The sequence below is a fragment of the Caloenas nicobarica genome, chromosome 21, assembly GCF_036013445.1.
Source record: "Caloenas nicobarica isolate bCalNic1 chromosome 21, bCalNic1.hap1, whole genome shotgun sequence".
In the NCBI taxonomy this organism is placed as follows: Eukaryota; Metazoa; Chordata; class Aves; order Columbiformes; family Columbidae; genus Caloenas; species Caloenas nicobarica.
Window position 1 is genome coordinate 405275 of NC_088265.1, and position 19684 is coordinate 424958.

At 49.7% G+C, this 19684-nt stretch overlaps 1 protein-coding gene across 5 annotated transcripts in view; it reads right to left on the reverse strand.

Annotated features, from left to right (window-relative positions):
• Window positions 1-19684, reverse strand: part of ANKS1A (ankyrin repeat and sterile alpha motif domain containing 1A) — a 69165-nt gene that overhangs the window by 37131 nt on the left and 12350 nt on the right. For 4 of the 5 annotated variants that reach the window (XM_065649472.1, XM_065649465.1, XM_065649466.1 and 1 more), the window contains 10 exons: window positions 17088-17168; window positions 16205-16361; window positions 14581-14643; window positions 9517-9813; window positions 8771-8846; window positions 8384-8485; window positions 7007-7099; window positions 6722-6918; window positions 4913-5005; window positions 1065-1179 (listed from right to left, as the gene is read on the reverse strand). In XM_065649472.1, the coding sequence (XP_065505544.1) occupies window positions 1065-1179; window positions 4913-5005; window positions 6722-6918; window positions 7007-7099; window positions 8384-8485; window positions 8771-8846; window positions 9517-9813; window positions 14581-14643; window positions 16205-16361; window positions 17088-17168 (1274 nt within the window). Of the gene's footprint in view, window positions 1-1064; window positions 1180-4912; window positions 5006-6721; window positions 6919-7006; window positions 7100-8383; window positions 8486-8770; window positions 8847-9516; window positions 9814-14580; window positions 14644-16204; window positions 16362-17087; window positions 17169-19684 lie in introns of those variants that run through there. The other variant, XM_065649467.1, reaches the window with a different exon arrangement.

The window sequence follows — 19684 nt, forward strand, 5'->3', positions numbered from 1 at the left end:
GAGCCTGAATGCCTCGGGTTCAGTGGCTGCTGCCCAAGGACCTTTCCTGGCTGAGACAGCAAAGCACCAACCTGAAAAGCAGCCTAACTCTGCCTCCGGCAGCGAGTGGCTTTGGCAAACGCTGGTGGGAAAACGATGACCTCTTGTGCCACCCCAGACCAGCCGGGAGCACGCAGGACTCAAGGAACGAAAGCTGCAAGAACGAAAAAAGAGCTGCAGGTCCTACAGTCAACAAGGCATCACATCGAGTCCTCGTCATCCCCTGTTCATCCTCAAAGCAAGATGCTTTCCAGGTTTAGAGCCCAAACTAAATCCTTCTGAATTCCTGCTCAGGACATCTGAATTAAGCAAGAGACGTTTTTCCTCTAAACAAATCTTTTGTTGTTGTTGTTGAAAGAGAGCCAAAAAGCCCAGCAATAGCTGAACACAAGAGACAAGGTGTTCCCAGATCCTCTGGAAAGCACAGAAGTTGCTCCGGGAGAAGATAGACTAGTTCAATACTTAACCTGGCTTTGTGGTGGATTTGCAGTCAGTTCTAGAAAGGGACTTGCTCTACACATTTATTTTCCTCTTTTGTTAGTTTACATCTCCAATGAGCTTTAATACACAGTGGGGTGTTGATTTTAAGACCAGGAGAGCAGGGCAAATCATCTGCCGATACAAACACGCAGTGGCAGCGGGTCTTCAGATTGAGCTGGATGGAGAACAGGCTCATGTGAACGCTCGTGTTGGGTCATCCCACGTGTTCCAACACGGCACAGCCTTCCAGCCCTCTCAGCGACTTGGCTGCGCACAAGATTTGCTTGTTTTCTAAGTTAACAGAGTAGGTTCTCGCAATCTCTCAGTTGTCAAAATAGCCGAGTTGCCCTTCCTCCGTGTACATTTTGTACAGGAACACTTAGATCTCTCCTTTATAAAAGTGAAGATTACCAGGAAACAAAACAATTGGAATCCAGACCTCAGCCGCCCCACCCAACAGAGTTTAATTGTTCCAGTTACCCTCTGCCCTCGGTATTTACTTTAAACGCATCTAAGCAAACAGCTCTTCTTGGATGGTCACTTACCTTTTGTTTTCCTGTCCACCGCAACCGGCTTTTTAGTTTCTGCTGTGAGCAGCAGCTCGTAGGGGTGTTCCTCTTCCTCAGCTCCACTTCCCTTGCTCCTTCCTCGTGCAGGGGCCTAAAGAAAAACAGCACAATGCAGCGCTCCACAAAGCAATGCTGTTTGTCTCGGCAATAAAGCACAAGGACTCTTTATGCCACGGTTGAAGCAAGGAATTGGCAGAGGCAACACCTTTGCTGTTGAGTGCGATCCAAAATGTAAACCTCCTTTTTTTTCCCCTCAAAAAAAATCCCAACCCCCCTTTATTTGGTAGTATTTAAGGTTGCTGGCAGCTCTCTAGCACTGACCAACTGATCCTCTGTGCAAGGTCTGCAGAGAGCCAGAGGGGGAAAAGAGCTGAGACCATTATTCCTGTTCATCCCAACCCAGACTTACTGTTGCTATTGGAATTTGCATCGTCATTCATTATTTAGCTGCTGGCCCTATTAGGACATGGCTGCGGAAAAAAAAAAAACCCAACCAAACAAAAAAAAGACAAAGACAAGACACCCAACCAAAGCCCTGCCACCTTCTCAGAAGTGTCAGACCCATTATTTCTAACCTCAGATGCACAGCGTATTTAGGACTGAAGAGCCCTCAGGCAACACTATAAACTCAGTTTAACCTCAGGATGTGCAGCAGTGATTGTGCTCGTTGAAATCCCAAAAAGCCTCCGATTAGAGCTTGTTTGTGACATTGGCAGAGCCTCCAGCAACTGCTGGAGCCACCGTCCGCGTGCAGGGAGCGCTCAGGATGCAGGACCCAACAGGCCTGGCCGCAACTCACAGGCTGGGCCGCCTCACTGCCAAGGATGACGGGTGTTCCACGTCCTGAGAGCCATCCCCGCGGTAACTGGGCTGAACTGGGCTGCCAGGCACCCTGCTGCACCCTCAGCTGCCTTCCAGCACCATCTCCTGGCCAGACCCTGGCAGGCCCACGCAGGCCTGTCCCAGGAACCACGGAATCACAGAATCATTTGGTTGGAAAAGACCTTTTAAAATCGTCAAGTCCAACCGCTAACCCGACACTGACACTAAACCACATCCCTAAGAAGTGAAAGCATCAGATTTGCTTCATGGGCAAGTAGGTACCTACCGCGTGCAGCCTGGCCAGGGCGCTGGGAGCTCACGGAGCCTTGGGCAGACACGGGAGGAGCGGCAGACAGGAGATCTGCGTCCCCACTGCTGCATCCCCGCTGCTCTGCGCGGGCCCAGCGGCCTTTAACTCGCCCTTCTCAATGGGAGGAAATGGGCCGTGTCCGGCAGAGAAAGTATTTATTCTATCTGCTTCAGGCATGAGCTGTCAGGAAGACCTGCTCCTCTTCAGGTGAAGGAGCTCATAATGAGCAAATTAAGGAAAAAAAACCCTTCTGACCAGATGGTGGCACAAAAGCATCAGACCAGAACAGCAGGTAACAGGCTCTCACCAGAGACCTTGGAAAAATCCTGCGCAGCAGCAGCCTGTCCTACCAGCGCAGCCTGGACCTCGCGCCAGGCGCCGCGTCCTCCCAGAGCTCCTGCGGCGGCGGTTCTGGTGCCTCTTCCAACACCGACGCGTTCGGGGGCAGGAGCTCTCTAGCAGCACGCAGCTCCCAGCTTGTGCTTGGCAGACCTTTGTGTGCGCGCTTACGGCCCTGGTTACACTATCCTCTCCACCTCTCATCCTTGCAAGCTTTAGAGACAGTCTCAGGTTCAAGTTCACTCAAAATGAAGACCATCGTTTGCTGGAGAGCTGTGCTTGCTCTGTAGGCTCTGCAACCAGGAGTAACAGCATCAAAACTGCCTTCCAATTCACCTTTCATTCATTTATACGTGTTGGTTAGCATGTATAAGTATTCACTATTACCAAGTCCCAAAGTAAGAGATCGTTAATAATGAGCATGGTCTTTAAGGTGCACTGAATCCGCAGCAGTGGACTTTGAAAGACTTTTTGAAGGGTAACTCGCTCCTCTCTAAGAACTGCAGAGCAAACTGCGGGAACAACCACGGCGCCTGGTCCTTTGTGTGCGCTTCCCTTTCGGAGATGAGTAGTAAACAAATGGAACTGAAGTTTACTTTGACAATGCAGACTCTTATTCAGCTACAAACCCAGAAGGTTTCTGCAGATAGTGAAAGCACCCCAAACAATCAGCTCTTCGCCTGTCTGTGCTGACGTTTTTCCATGATGAAAGCTGAAAGTTTCTTGTTTATGCACATCTGCTTGGAGCGATAGCCCCATCTTGGCAACAGAATAAAAAGACTACTTTGGAAACTAGAGTTTGGCCCAACCCCAGAATATTCAGTGACTAACTCCTGGCTCCAGCGCGAGAGCAGGTCCGGAGGACGGCGGATCAGGAGCTCAACGAGACGCTCGCAGCATTCCCTACACGTACTCCTGTTCACGCCGGGCCGACCCGGAGAGAACGGGTTCCGAGACGATAAATAATGGGCAATAGTCAGAGGAGCAGAGCACCCCAGAAGCAGCAAGTGAAGACAGAGAATCAGACCCAGACCCGCCTCAGCGGCACCTCAGGAAGGTCATTTCCATGCAGCGACGCGCTGCCCGCAAGTCACATCAGTGACATTGATTGCAAACCAAGATCTCCCCGGCGAGTCACTCTGTGTACAAGTCTATTTGGCAGCAAGACTTCCCTTAATGGATCATGTTTCCAAAGCCGCTAATGGCAGGACAACACAGCAGGTGTTTTATAATTAAGTACGGCAAAACTACCCAGCAGGAGCAGTCAATGCACGTTTCCCTCCCTCGTGTTTTTCATCCTAACAAAATCTGCTTTCCAACGATGCCGTGACCTGCTGCCCAGCACTGGCCAGGACTGGTTATCACACACCGAAAACCATTTTAACCCCCGCAGAGAGATCAGTCCGCAATTCCACATTGCAATTGTACTGTTTATGCACTGTTTGGAGCTTTAATATCTCTACAAAACACCAATCCTATTAAAGCAAATAATGTTTACTTATGTCTCGTGTAGATTTGACACAGTTCAGAAAACAGATCACATTTACGCCTTGTAGGAACTTCAGCAGATCAACACATTCAAAGAAAAGCATCTGGTGGAGCCTGTTCCACACTCCATCTGTTTTACAACAACCTGTTGCGTTTGGAAAAGGGAGGAAATCCACAAGATTTGGTTTTGCTCGGAAGATTTTCCCAGGCATCAGTTTCCAAGGCACATTTGTGGTTTCACACACCCCAAACACGGGTCTCTCGGAGAGCCCTCGTGTTTCAGGGTCACAAGCACGTAAATAAAATTGAGCAGTAGGAAGCCCAGGAGCAACAACGCAGAATCCGAGAGCTTTACTGTCATCAAAAAGCAGCTCACAGGCACTGACCCCAGCAGAACACAGCTCCTGCGTGCGCTGGGCCAGGTTCTTGGCCGATTTCAAGCCCCCAGTCCCTGTTCGCATCAGTGGGACCCACAGCCCACGCGTCTCCTCCCCAGCTGGACGCTCAGAGGAGGCAGCAACTCCTGGCCCTCTGGGCTCCAGTTGAGCAAAGCAGCATTTGGTGGGATCATTACAAGTGGGCAACAGTCCACATTGCAATGCGATTCAGGAAAATCTCTTCCTAAGGGAATTTCCAGCCAAGAATAGGAAAACAAGGCTGAAGGTCACCACAGAGGTGCCCTGGAAGAACCGCACAAAGGAAATTCCCATGGCAAGTGACAGCAGCAATGCTGGAGTGCAAGAAAACTTCACATTCACAGCCCGACTCACAAGGGAGGTAATATCATAGTTGGCTCCTCCTGAATTGTTAAATCTGTTCTTTAAACTACATTCGTATAAATCATCCCAGACAAAGTCCCACGTACCTCGCAGGAAGCGCTGTGGCCCATCTTCTTCTCCACATGCTGCTCCTCTTCTTCATCGGGCGGTGGCTTGGCCGGCGGGGGCGGACGTTCCCTCTGCGGTTGAGAAGAGCACTGTCAACTGCGCTGTTAAACACGTCCCTCCGGCTCCCACCAGCACCGCGTCCGTCCCGCTGCGCACGCAGCCGGGTGAGCAGCTCCCCAACCCCAGCGGGGTGCAGGGGAGGGTCAGCCCTGGCAGCACCGCGCTGGTCGCTGCCGTTCCTCCCGCTCCTCGCCAGCAGGACAGCGGCCCGGGTAGAGCCCTCCCTGCCATCACCCACCGCAGCCACCGGTGACACAAACCGCCTCTGTGCGGCAGTGATGGGACCCGCTCAGATCCCCGTGAGCACCAGCCGCACCGCAGGAGAACCGAGCTGCTGGGAAGAGGCTGTGCACACAGGTTTATTGCTCCGTTACTTAAACCTGCTCATTCAGCCCCAGCCTGGCAATCCCGGTGGTTACACAGTGGCGGTCAGGAATGAACCGGTGCAGATGAGTAGAACGGGAAGCTCATCACTTGGGTTAATGAAACACTAACAGGAATAAGGGACTCCAGAGGCCTTTTATAGTGAAAAATCCCAGAGATCCAGAGCCAGCGCTGCGCTGCGTTGCTCACACACCCCGGGACTGCGGGCGCTCAGAGCTGAGCGCAGCTCCAGGTCACCCCCTGCCCTGCAACAGCTCCATCTGACGGCACAGCCACGGACAGCAGAGGGAAACGCTCACTCAGAAAACTCAAGCTTAAGTTTTGGAAGAAATCCCAGCAAGCTCCTGCAGCATGTCCCTCTTCTTCTCCCTTTTCACTGCAGCTCAGCCTCTCATCTTTGCTTACTCATGATAGAGCTGAGCTTATTTCACATTAGACACTATTAACACTGAACAGTATGTAGATGGATAGAAGACACCAAGATTGAGTTAATAACAGGATAATGTGTCTTGTACTGCATACTCTAAACAGAGGTCTGGCCGAAATATCAGTCTGCAAAGAGGATGCGTCCCTTTGCAGAGAGAGAGGTCACAGCACCACCAGCAGTTTAATTGTTCATTGCTGCTTTGCCTTTTGTCCAAAAATACGTGCATGGAGCAGGCTTTGTAAAAACAATCAGAAAACAAACCCCGAAGCTGACACAGCGTGCTGCAAGGTCAGCATCCCACCTGCCCCACAGCAATCCTGCCACCGGCTGCTAAGGGGGCAGCAGATGCAACAGACAGAAGGTGAGGAAGACTTCTCTGGAGACAGGTCCAGCAGCTCTGCAGTGCCTCACAAAGCCTTGAGTACCCTCTACAGATCTCTGCAAGTAATACACAAACAAACACGCAAACAAAAAAAACCCCACACCCAAACCACGTTTCTGCCACCAGCCGGTTTCCAACAGGATATCCTTAAAGGTAATCTCTTGAGAGCCTTCTCTTGGGCAGAGAGCGAGAGAGAGGAGAAAAATGCTGCACATGAAAACTGCCAAAGCTTTCTTCTCGACGAGAAGTTAGCCCTTCAGCTCAGTGCAGTGTTCTGACAACCCCGAACTCACAGGCACCAGGATTTGACACCAGGTGAAAATCAGGCACACGGAAACGGTTACTCGTGGGCAACACAACAGAGTTCTGTGAACGGGCCAGTGAGGAGGGACAGGCACCCGCTCTACCCAACGTCAGGGACGGGTTTAAAGATTTCCTCAGGCTGGGGGATTGGCGGCCAGCTGCACAATCATGAAAATGGGAGCTAAGTTCCCTGTCCTAAGAAAGCAGAGATGAACACACACAGCTACGTACAGGCCTGACCGCTGCTGCTTTGAGAGCAGCCGATTCCACATCTTTGTTCACAGACTCTCGATCCGAAGACCTCCCGCTGGCGAGGCTGTCCAGGGAGTGGCAGGACGTGGCGTTGTATAAAGCTTCATAGGGGCTCTCCTCTTCTGGGTTCACATCGAAATCGATGATCAGCTCTGTAACGGCTTTCTCCACGTCGCCTGGGAGAGGATGAGAGACAAGCACATGGCTGGGGCTCTGCGCTCGCAGGGCCAGCCCGCGCGGGAGGGACCAGCGCTGGACACCCACCCTGAGACACGCGGCTCACGGGCTCCGCGGCTGGAGCCAGCGGGGCCTCAGTCTTCTCTGCAGCTTTGGCACTTTTCTTCCCAACCGTGTAATCTGCAAAGGGATGGGGCACAGGGTCAGTTTATGTCGATCTAGTTCGGTGTCCACTGCAGCATACGGTGCTTCCTCCCTCGGGGATGGAAGGCCAACTGTCGGCTTATTAAGTCTCCAGTTATAACCAAAGCACATTATTAAAACTTGCAGCTCAGATCCCAGAATAGAAGCAGGCGGCCTCTTTAATCACATGCATAAGGTTAAGGATGGTTCTTTGAACTTTTACAGCCTTTAATCAGAAAGCTGCAAAGCTCCTGTACAGACACAACGTCATGGAGTAGATTACCTCATGTTGTAGACAGAAGCTACATCGCTGAACAGAGATACAGTCTGGTCTTCTGGCGTCGTAAGACAGAGAAACCACTTCTAGCTGTGGTCCCCTCACCACAGGCAAAGCCAGGAACATAAAGCTGACATGAATCAAGTCGGCACCGTCTCATGCAGCTAGCTCACTCACAGGAGCAAACTAGGAGCATTTAACTGCAAGAACTCCACTTTCAAAGCCCATCTTTGTCTTCAATTTCAGAACAGAGATAATACCTACCAGTCTCACAGGCAAAGCTTAATTAAAAGTCTGCAAAGTGCTTTGAACCCGTAAAGTTCTCAAATGGTAAGCATGAATAATGCACAACAGTTGCATATGCTTCTGATCTTTCTTCCCACAGCTGAGAGGAAATTGAGACAGCATAATTACAAGGTATGAGTATAGCTAAGATGCCACATTTCCTTCCCTAACTCAAACAGGCACAATGGGCCAAGCTCCTTTATAAACCACAAGTAATCAAGGCCTTTTCTGTAAATCTCATCTGCAAAATCCATGCCCAAGCTCCACAATGAAGCAAGGAGTAGGATGTAAGATCCGTGGATGACTATTTCCCTACACAGACACATAAAGGACAGTTAATCCAAAACCATTTCTAAAACTTCACATTCTGCAAGCAGATTTAGCCTGTCTTTAATTTTAATTAACTTCTCAAGTGAGTTAAACAAAGCTCAATTAAGCCCATTTAAACTGTAAAAGTCATGCCACACTCCTTCAGCAGAGGAGCTGATCCCCAGCTGCCCTCCCTGGAAGTCGCTGTCTGGGCTGGAGACGGTTCACCCGCGCGTTTGAGCACCATTCCCCGCAACACCTCAAAGACTCACCGAGCGACCCGACCTGGCCTGACGCCGCTTTGCTTTCAGCACTTGCCAGGACCAGAGAACAAAATCCTGTGCTTGCACTGGCACAATTAGCACCCCAGACTTCTCCCTCCTGCTCACACAGAGAGCTGCATCACTCACCTTCGATGAGAGCTGCTATGTGTTGGCTCTTCTGGGAAGGAAGTTCCCTCACAATATCCAGGGCTGTCAGGCCTCTGTTATCCTTTATGTTCACATCAATACCTATGGCAAGAGGTGTAGAGAAGACAAGAGCAAGAATGTTTTCCAACTATGTGCAAAATCAAGTCTTTCATCAAGTCAGCTCTTACATTTGTGATCATCACTGTGGGAAGCTAAAAAGGGCTCTCGAGAGGCAGAGCTAAACCAAGCACCAAGAGGGAACCTCTCCTGGAGCCCTCGAGGATCCGGAGGGGTTGGAGAAACGTGCTGCCCCTACAAAAGGGTGTCCTCAAGTGCTGGGTGAAGGGATCACCACGTTATCGCTTTAGAAGGGGATCATTCTCTCACCTGCAGCCAGCAATATTTGTACCACATCTGTCTTGCCAAACAAAGCAGCTTCGTGCAAAGCACTGCCTTTCTCAGTCTGCAAATTAAATGGAAAAACAGCATGAAGCTGGACAGCGGGGAATGGTGATGGAGGCACGTTTTAGAAGGTTACAGAAGCAATAAATACACAGCATCATGTACAAAGTGTGGGCAATTATCTGCAACTGAGGACAGACTATTGATATTATTACAATGCTGAGAATTTGGAATGGAAAATGGGGATGATCTCTTCAGAGAGACATGCGGGCCCAGGTTAAAGACCAAGAAAGGACTTTACAGCTTAGCAAGAGGTCGTGTCCTGAAAAGAAAAGACAAGACCGCCACATCCAAGCTCTTGCTGTGAAAACAGCATATTCACAAGTGGCTTGATAGGAAGAGAAGCAGTTTGCCTCCGTTGCTATCAAGAGCTGGTGGTTTGCAGGGCAGAACAGCTCAGGCAAAAGGGCTTTTCCTCCCTCGCAACGTGTCCGGGGCTCTCTGCCCAACTCGCAAGCAGGCGTGAGGCATGCACAGCACCCGAGTCCCTCCAAACAGCTTCTCAGAGCAACCGAGAGCTGAACAGACGGCCCAGAGGGCAGCAAAGCTGTTGCTCATCTTTCACAAAGAATCCCCGCGGGAGGAGGGTTGGATGGAGCTCTCCGTGCCGGGACTGTGGGGGTCTCCAGCCCCAGCAACCAGCCCAGCCCTCCCCGCACAGCCCCGGGTACCTGGTAGTTGCTGTCCATGCCAGCGTCCAGCAGGACGTGCACCACGGCTTTGTGACCGTTCCTGGCTGCCAGGTGCAGCGGAGTGTGTTTCTTAGTGTTGCAGCTTAGAAGATTGGGGTGAGCGTTCAGGAGCATCTTCACGACTTCCAGCCGCCCGTAGAGCGCGGCCAGGTCCAGCGGAGTCTCAAACTTGTTATTGCGCATGGTGGGGTCGGTCAGCTCCTCCAGAAGGACCTTCACCACCTCGGTGTGGCCGTACTGCGCGGCGCAGTGCAGCGCCGTCTCGTTGTCGTTGTTCTGGGGGTCAGACACACCAGCGCGTCAGAACGGGGAGCACAGGGCCGCTCCGTGACTCGCTCAAACCATTGAAGTTTAAATGCAAAAACAAGACAAAAAAGCAGTCGGGAAGCAGAGAGCCCAGTTTGAAACGGAGCCTGGAGCGATGTTTTCCCCATCTCACATTAACCAGGCACAGACATCCCCTCTGAACTCGCCAACCGACCCACCCAGTAAAAACTTCAAAAACATTCACAACAATAAGCTTTCCTCAGGTACGGGAAATGTGCTCTACGGGAAATAGGTGCCACACATGGAAGAGCTGCTTTCAAAGCCCTAAGGTCAAAATCGAGGGACCACGCTAAAATTTAAGGGATTGTCGAGCTGCAGCTGGATTCCCGTTAGTTCTGCCAGCGCTTGGGCAAGGCAGCCTGTTAGTGCTGGCAGCATCCCACACGTTGGGCTGCCGCAAAAATAAAAGGCTGCAATGCATGAAAGGCAAACTGCAGCACGAATTCTACGTGCTGTAGCTTAATTGTCACCATTTTAGATTTAAACTTCAATTGTTTCAAATCCTACTTATCCTGATTATAACAGTCATTCCACCTTTGCAATTCTGAAGCTGGCTGGTTTAGAGAAAGGGTGCGTGAAGTTACATGCAGGTTGTGGATCAGGTGTGAGCAGATCACTCCACTAACGAGCCCTCCTAACCGAGGTCTCAGGTCAGCTGAGGGCAGAGAAAGCCAGGTCCCATTAGCGCATGCAGCACCTGCCACCGTAAAAATCAGCCCATGCAAAGCGTGGAGAGACAAGCAACCTGACACAGTTCACTTCCAGCTTCAAAACAGAACACTGCCAGATTGAAGAGAGCCTTTTCTCAAATTAAATTCACCTCAATTTCTAGTTTTACTACTGTGTGTTATACACGGAGTTATTTCTGTTTAAGGACTTGAGAAACAAATACTTATCTAACAATTTGACCCAAGAAACTTTAGTACAAACTGTTACACAGTTCAACTTTAGCTGAAAGAATTGTGGTAGAATTTGTCGTTTTAAGAACAGTCCCCACAAAAAAGAAAACAGAACATACTTGTCTTAACAGAGTTGGAAGTGCTACTTTAGAAGGTGAATTTGATCAAAGTACCTTCCTCTTGGAGAGCACATGCGCTTTTTGGACACCAGCTTGTAGGAGCAGTCAATATTTTGCACCGTTTCACAACCACGCTGCAGAACTTGCTCCGTTGTACTTTAATCCTATTAATGTGTTAAGTCATTCTAAGGATTACAGGAGTCATGCATGCAAACTCCCATTTGTTTTATATGGTATTTGCATCATTTTTCAGCAACGTGAAAAGCACAAGGGAAGCGAGGAGCTCTGCAGAGGCGCTGCAGCTTGTGTGAAAGCGAAGGATAAGGAGCTGGAAGCAGCAGCAGCCGCGCGGAGGTGCGATATTCCGCAGGGAAGGAAAGCGCCATGTCAGTGTCAGCACAGGAGCTCAGAGACAAACAACAGGCTCTGCACGTGGGGTGGCAGGGCAGCCGTGGGAAGGAAGGCACAGACAGGTGGACAGAAGTTACTGCAGAATAAAGAATCTGCACGTAAAATACACACAGGGAGTGAGAAGGGGAGAGAACAGAGAACTACAGATTACAGCTATCGATCAGCTGAAGCTGCTGCTCAGGATGAAATCCCCAGACTTTCCTCCTGCAACGGGATCACCAGGTGGTAAAACTCCCTTGAGTCCCCACAGCAAGTTACAAACTCCCACTCTTGCGTAAGTCTCTATTGCCTCCATATTTCGGGAGAGTTGTGAGCAGCCAAACATGCCGGGGCCGTTCCAGGCAAGGGGCTTTGCCTCCCTTCCCCACATCACCTCTCCAAGCGCAAACCAGAGCAGAGCCGAACAATGAGCACGAGTGCTCAGACATACACGTTGATCAGAGATGGAAACAGAAAATTCCTTTCCGGCAGCCATAAGGCACATGGGTTCAAATTTCAAAACTTCTCAGCCAAACAGAGCGCCGGCGGGGCCGGGGCCGCGTTCCTGCAGGACTCGGTCTGAGCTCCCGCGACGCGCCTGCAGACCCAGAGCGGGAGCACAAGCAGAGATGTCTCTGCTGTCATAGGGGCTGCAGCAAATTTCTCAAGCCCTGATAACTAGATATCACCTACGATATCCTCAGGCTCCTCATCACACATAAAATGGAGCATCTACAGTTCCTTAGAGTATTATCTGTCTGTGCTCTTGTTCTTAACACACCGTAACAGTGCTTCAACTGAAGAAAGGCAGACTTGGCTTAAATAAGGGAAAGTTTTCCCTTTCTAACCCGAAAAGACTGAACGGTCAAACTGCCAAGGGAGACTACAGAGCTGTCCCTCCCCGAGGTTTCCAAGAAGCTGCTACACAAACACCGGTCAGGAACGGCTTAGGTAGAGCTGGTCCTGCACCAGGGCTGGGGAAAGAGGCACCAAGACCCTTTGGTCCCATCCAATCTACTTCTAAGATTCCTTTGCAGGATTTCCATCAGCATGTGCGTATCCCAGAGAGGCTCGCCCCATTAAAACCTGCTACTTTGCTGCTCCAGTGACATGACCAACCCTAAAGCACCGACCAGGGACATGCACTCCACAAAGCTTCAGTTAAAGGCAGGCCAAAGTGAAAGAGAAAAAAACCAACACATTAAGCAAAATGCAAACTTCCCCAGGAGGTGACACCCATGGCACATCAGGGACATCTACTTGGGGTCGGCTCAACTGGTTGCTCACTTCATATAAATTAAATGACGCAGTTCAAGGTAGCAGGAGGGACTGGAGCAAAGCTGCTGCTCCATCTCTTCACTTGGCTTCTCTCATTTGCTTTTCAGAAGTCTGCCAGGCCTGTACCAGACACATTGCAGGGATGTCGTATTGAACAAAAGACGTTGAAAAGGAAAGGGCATAAAAAAAAGCTGCGAACTATTTTCTTGAACTTTTAGGAGAGCAAGAAGCTTCTGGCTTTTTGTCTCTTCCTCAAGAGGATATTAAATTCTGGTCCAGCCATATATAAATGCTTTCCTCCTCTTCTCAATATCCCAAAATGTTTGGAAAGATGAAATATCTCGCTTTGATCGCTCCGTGTGACGTCCCATCCTGCACGAGAGCTGAGAAGCTGGAAGCACCAAAGGACTCACACTTTGCACCTGGACTTTGTTTGGTTCTTCCACCTGCAGCCGAGCTATTGAGAAAACATCAAGGTTTGTATGACAGGTACGATTCCACATGCTCTTCAGCAAAACTCCTTACAGACTGGTGGAAAGCTGGTCAGAACTTGTGATGAAACCAACAGGCTGTGTGTAAATCTTCTCTCTCTCCTTAAAACCAAGGCAAAGATTTCAAAAGCATTAGCCTTGTTCTCGAGAGCACCACAGCCATCTGAAAAACTGAACGGAGATTTCAAAGTAATGCACTTGTCAAAACCATCAAGTCCAAATCAGAACGCTTAAACAAAAATCCACAAGAAAGCAAGCTCAATTTCATCTTTATATTCCTTCTCCACTCAATGTTTTAACGCCAGAGTGTGTAAGGTTTTACTCTGTTACTGACAATGTTTAGGAAGCTCCTTTCAGGCAGTTGAACTGATGTGTTCCCACAGAAGACATTTGTTGCTGTAAAATTCCCATCTGGACTTTTGTAAAAGTCATCTATAGGGATGAGCTTCATGTGAATATATTTGTGCTTAAAGAGAAATGCACTGGATCATTTCCTGAAATAGAAGTTTGCAAAAACAAACATAATTCTGAGCAGTTAGCAAGCTCAGGAATTTTGAACATGGGCTTTTAAGGTACTGCAAATCAAGCAGAGTGAAAGTTTTAAGTAAACTTTGAGAACTTTGAGAAGAGAATCTGCCATGGATGGCTGGATCCAAAATACCCGGCTGGACGCACCTGTGGCGCAGTGGCTCACACAGGAGTGGCTCACGGTAAATCGGCAGACTGTGCTGCCAGCACCGGCCTGCAGCTGCACTAGAAATCAAACCGAAAAGTGGTGTCTGCCAGGAACCTTCCTATCTGCTTCCTCCGTTGCTCAGCCTCGGTGCATCGTCAGTGCTGCTGTCGTGCCTTTTTGTAGCTCAAGAACAACTAAAAGCAGGAGAGGAGCAAAAGAGGTGAGGAAACAGAACAGAAGGCCAGAGCTGAAGGGTCAGACGACACAACAGACTTCACACCAAAAAAGAGAGAGTGATGCAATAAGCAGGACATGAAGGATTGGGAAGGGAGGTGTGAGCATCACTGCCGTCCCTCCTCCCCACCACCACCAAAAGAATTAACTGTCCACTCCAACGACAAATACACCATTATGCATTTTGTAGGAGAAAAGGCATGAAAATTCACTCCAAACAGCCCACAGAAAGATGCATCCATGTTTAAGCAGGGAAAAAAAAATTCTCTCTCTTTGCATTTATCAGCAACGTTAGCACATGAAACAAAACCTAAAGCATTTTAATTGAAATAACATTACCTTTTGGAAGTCATCCAGCCAAATCAAGCAAACTGACCATCACCGTGAGTCCTACAAGGCTAAGCAATGAAGAAGCCCCCAGGAAAGTAAGGAAAAACTTCCCTTAATTTATGTTTCTATAACTGCTTTGAAGAAAGAAACCCACAGCAAACAAACGGTCGCATTTTCCTTTTCCCCAGGCAGCTGCAAACTGAACAGGTATTACTGCAAGTGGATGACATTGCACCTGGAAGCACGCGAGTGCAGCTTGGAGTCATGATGCAGTGAAATGCTGACAGCAAAGTACACACCTTGGCATTGATATATGGGTCAAAGGGGCCGTACTTTTTGAGTTCTTTGATCTCAAGAGCATTCTACAAAAAGGAAGAGGAAAAAGAAACAAAAATGTGATAATGAAATGGGTGAGATATAGCAACAAAGCAATGGGTGACTCCCAAGGGGGGGAAACGACAGAACTCAGCATCTTGTTCCAGTCAAAGCCATTAACAGCAGAAACCGTTCCAGCTGCGGTTCCTGTAACCCGAACCGCTGGGCACTTCGTTTACCAGACTGCAAACACCAGCAGCACGGGCTGCTCGGCTGACTCTTCTCATTTAAAAAGGCTCTTGCTAAATAGACGTTAATGAAACATTACCTGGAAGGATTACACTAAGCTTTTAATCTTTTGCAAAGCTTTCTCTATACCTGTCCTACTCTGGAGCAGAAAGTTTACACTCGGGGCACTCCGTCAGTTCCTATCAGGTTGATCGTAGACAGCTAGTTACACCCCAATCTATTGAAACAGACTGAATGCCTGCGGCTGTGCCTGAAAACATTATTGACTACAGCCCCAACCTGGAAAACCCTCAAAGACATTAAAACACACACTCTTAGTTATTTCTGCTCAGTTGAAGAGTGGTAGACAATAGCATTACCACCATATTTTTCATTTTGTGATGCTTTAGAGGCCGTGCAGCAGCCTGATGCATCAAGCCAGCCGTCTTGTACCGAGGAACAGCAAACGTACGTGTGGCACGTTGGACCCCGCAGGGTCCGGCTGGAAGCAGGACGGGGACTCCTAAACCCAGCTCAAGGGAGTTTGCTCCTCGGCTTCCCAAAGTATAACATCACTCGGCCTCAGCGTTCAGTAACCCTGCTCAGCTGGCCCGCCCAGTAAACCAGGCCCTTATCCGAAACTCCTAAACGATATCTGGGTCTTGCAGCAGCGGCGTTTCAGAGGCTCCCTGAGCTGCAGGACACCTTCCAGGGGCAGGCACACGGAGCCAGCGCTCCAAGGTGACACAGCTGCTGCTGTACGGAACCGCTGTCTCCTACAAATCAACCCCTCGCCATCCTAGAACAAGTCCTATCAGTTTGACAAAGGGCAAAAAAATCCAGATTTTTTCTTGTTTTCTTGCCTGAGAAAACAGTTCTTTAAGATTAAGCTAAGACTTATCCAGGGGCAAGTAGGGCTGAAATTATCTTACAGCTTACAAATGAGCTAACTGGAGCAAGTGCTAGAGACAAGCCAGGAGAGGAGCTAAGAGAGCGTGGCCAAACAAAGCTGCTTTGATTAGTTCCCAAGAAGGGAGCCAGTGTGTCCTTTGACAGGACTAGAAACCTTCTCAGCTATCCAGCAACTGAAAGCGAAAACTATGGGTTAGTTTTAGAAGCCCAGTACGAAAGCAGGAGACCGCTTCCTAGGTGCTGAGTGGTTCTCACATTTATATAGCTCTAGATAAACATATATACCCTGCTCGTTCAACCACTAACTCAGAACCAGGGGTATCACTTTAGGCAGTGCCCTTCCTGTCCCATTAGCAAGTAGGAATTTATAACCATTGCTACTAGCTTGGGAAGGGCCAGGAGTCATCTGGAGCAGTGCGTCTCCATCCGAGGGAAGTGATTCAATGATATACAGGAAAATAGGCAAACCTGCTCATTCACTTTAGTATACGAAGGTCCTTGGTGGATGAGGAGCTTCACGATGTCCGCGTCTCCCTTCCACGCTGCCAGATGCAGGGGGTAACAGCCCTTGCAGTCTGCGACGTTGGTCAGTGCGTCGTTCCTCAGCAGAACTTCCACCACATCCCTGCAAGAGAAGGAAACTCGAGTCCATCAGATATTCAGCCCTTGTTTCACAGCCCACATTCTGCAGTAAGTACTTTACAAAAAGTTCATCTGAACAGGTGATTTTAAAATGTTCCTATTAAATGCTGCCCAAGAAAAGAAAAATGCAATACTGTTGAGATGAGCTCAGGAAAGATCTGTGTTACCTTCCCACTAACGGAGCCAACAGGGACTGAAGTCATCCCCGAGCCGCTCTGGTGAAAAGTGAATTGCACCAGCACAATGCAGATGGATAAGGATTTTAACTCTCGGTTTCTCAATATCTTAAGTAGCAATGAACAATAGGAGATTTACCACGCTGAAGACTGGAGTTACTTAAAAACATAATAATGCACAAAAGCACATTTTCAGTGGTGCAGGCACAGCAACACATTGGACAGCAGACAGACTGCACAGGACTGTGACTGGAGAAGCACCCTGAATGTGTCGTTATATCTTATCCAAATGGCTTATCAACAAAAGGCTGGTTGAGAACTCAGTGTTTTGCCAGATTTGTGACGTGTGACCACGCTGTGCAGCAGGCAGTGCCTCTACAGCTTCACTGCACCCGTGTCCTTCAGTTCTCGTCCTGAAGATGGTGTCGTGCTGCACTATCGCCGCGTTTGGGTATTTGGTGACTGAACTGCACAGAAACCGCAGCTGGTACAGCACTCAGCGTCCCTCTGATCAGCACGGTACGATCACTCACTTATGCCCGTTCAGAGCAGCGTGGTGCAGCGGGGTGTATCCAGTACTGTCAACGCAGTTCACATTGGGCCCTCTCCAGATGCTGCAAGACAGAAAACGGACAGGGAACACTTAGCATACAGCGAACGGACAGACAGCCGGCAAGGACGAGGCTCAGGCTCTCACACCAGGCTGGTTATTGGACACTATGGTTAGGAGCGGTAACACAGAGACGAGCGCGCACAGTGCTGCTGGAGCGGGGTTAGTGTCGCAGCACACAGCGGCACAGACTCGCTGCTTCAACAGACCCTCCTGCTTTAAATCAGAGCTCCCACGGTCTCCTGCCGCCACACGTCTTTCAGCCACACATGTGCTTGCCAAAAAGCTGCTTCAGAGGAACATGCGTCTATAAAGTTAACCACAAGAGACAGTAAACTATCAGCCACCGCTAATTCACACCTCTGGGAAGGATTTTGGTGGGTCTGGGAAACCCTCCTCCCCGAGCAGGAGTGAGCGGGCGCGGGCTGGGACACAGAGCCCGCTCCGGGTCACCAGCCACTCCACGCTGACTTCTTGCTGTCCAAAAATCGCTTCCATCTGACAGCTGCTGGCAGGCCACACGAACGAGTAGGTGGTCCCCGAGCACTTCTGAGAATATTGTGAACTTCCCTCCCTTGTTCACAAGTCGAATGCCAAGGATTTAAGGATTAACCCTGTAGAGGATTAACCTTCCCTCTGAGCGCTGCAAGGTGTCCTATTTAAAACAGACGAGAGCGCGTGTGGAAGGAGGTGGCGCCGCTCTGGAGCTTGGTTTCCACCGCCACCCCCTCCCAGAACAGGCACAGAACGCACATCAATACGTTCTATAAGTGAAACCATCACCTGTCCTGTGCGTGGTCGTCTCCATCACTACTCATCATTCCCTGCATGCTGGCTTGTTTTAATACTTTCAAGAATTATACAGGGTTTATTATAAGCCTAGACAATCGTGCTTCTGCTAATACAGTGCATTTTCCTGCATTGTTTTCTTCTACTAGGGGTTCCACTTAACAGTGCCCTCTAATCCCCAATTTAATTGGTTTAAAATAAAGTCAACCGTTGCTCGTTATGAAGTTGGCCTTTCCTGATCATTTCATTTCCTCCCCAGCACGTAATCGCTACGACTCACTGTATGATACTGAAGCAGCCCAAGCAGTAACTAGGTTTTCTACAATAACAGTCATTACTGGAGGGCTCCTAGCCAGGAAAAGCTCTAGACCGGTGTATAAAAGCAGCAGGAAAGGCACCGAACCAACAGGAATCTCGTGCAGACCAAGCAGGAGTTCCGAGGGAAGGAGCAGCACGATTCAGGTGGGACGCAGGAGCGCGCTGCGGAATGGAAGGTGTCTCCCCACAAACGATCCTGATCCCCAGAGCGTTACAAAAGGCGTGGGGTCCCAGGACAGACGGGAGCTCCACGAGAGGAGAGGCAGCGGCGGAATCCCCATCGAGCGACGGGGAGGGAGCACCGAGCCCCACGTGCGGAGGAGCGGACGGCTTGTCAGGGGCGTCCCCGCACTCCACACACCATCCGCGCAGACCAACACGCGTTTCAAGTGCTGCTGACATCGTCTGCGGGATGATGGCTTAAACTGCGTCCAGAAGACACGGGAGACACCAGAGAACCCGATCGGATGGAGTGCAGCAGGTGCCCTGGCCCACGCAGCCGCAGCAGCCCTGAAGCGCGAAGGGAGCTGAGCAGCCCTCAGGCTCTGGTTTGTATTTGGCAGTGGGCTCATGCAGTGTGGTTGCCCAAATAATTTATTGCTGGATTTAAAGTGGCAATTAATGGCTAAAACTAGTGCCAGAAAGACTTGCGTGTAGTCCGGAGCAGCTGTAAATCCTGCGCATCCCATGCACAGGCTGCTCACCCGCCCAGAGTCCAGTGGTTTTACAGATTAAACTGAGCTCGAAAAGCTCCAGGGTGTACACGTGAAAAAACCAGAAGCATTTAATATAAATATCTCTTTCAGCTGAAGTTATAAAGTAAGGAAAACAAAGGTTAGTGGTGTCACAGGCACAACGCAAGTGACTTGCTCGAAGTGACCCCCCCAGCCAGGGATGGGGGCCCAGGGTGTCCGTCCCCACCGAACCCGGAGAAAACGCACACGCTTCCACCAACCGCCTCAGAAACCGGCTGGTTAACGCTTCAGAATAAAATGCAAAGTTCACTCAGGGGACTCAAAGGAGGAAAGTTGGAGTCCAAGATGGAGCTGGTTCCACACTGCTAAGATTTTAAGATTAAAAAAAAAAAAAAAATAATCTACTGTGTCCTTTCCTCCCCCTTGCCCTTTTATTCTTGCAAATAAAGAAAGCTTTTATCAAGGAATGGTCAGATCACCCAGAACCTCGGGCTGAAAGGATCCAGGGAGAGAACGACTTGTATTTGGAGGTGGGGCTGCAGCGGAGAGCAGCGGTCTCTGCCCTCCCCTCCAGCTCTGCGGGAAGGCCGCACTGTTGTTCTAACAGACACCAAATCTTTCACCCCATTTGTATCTATGCAATGCACAGCGTTAAAGGGACAGACTAAGATAAGATCCTGAGCTGCTCGTGTTAGATCTAAACACGGGAAAACAATTC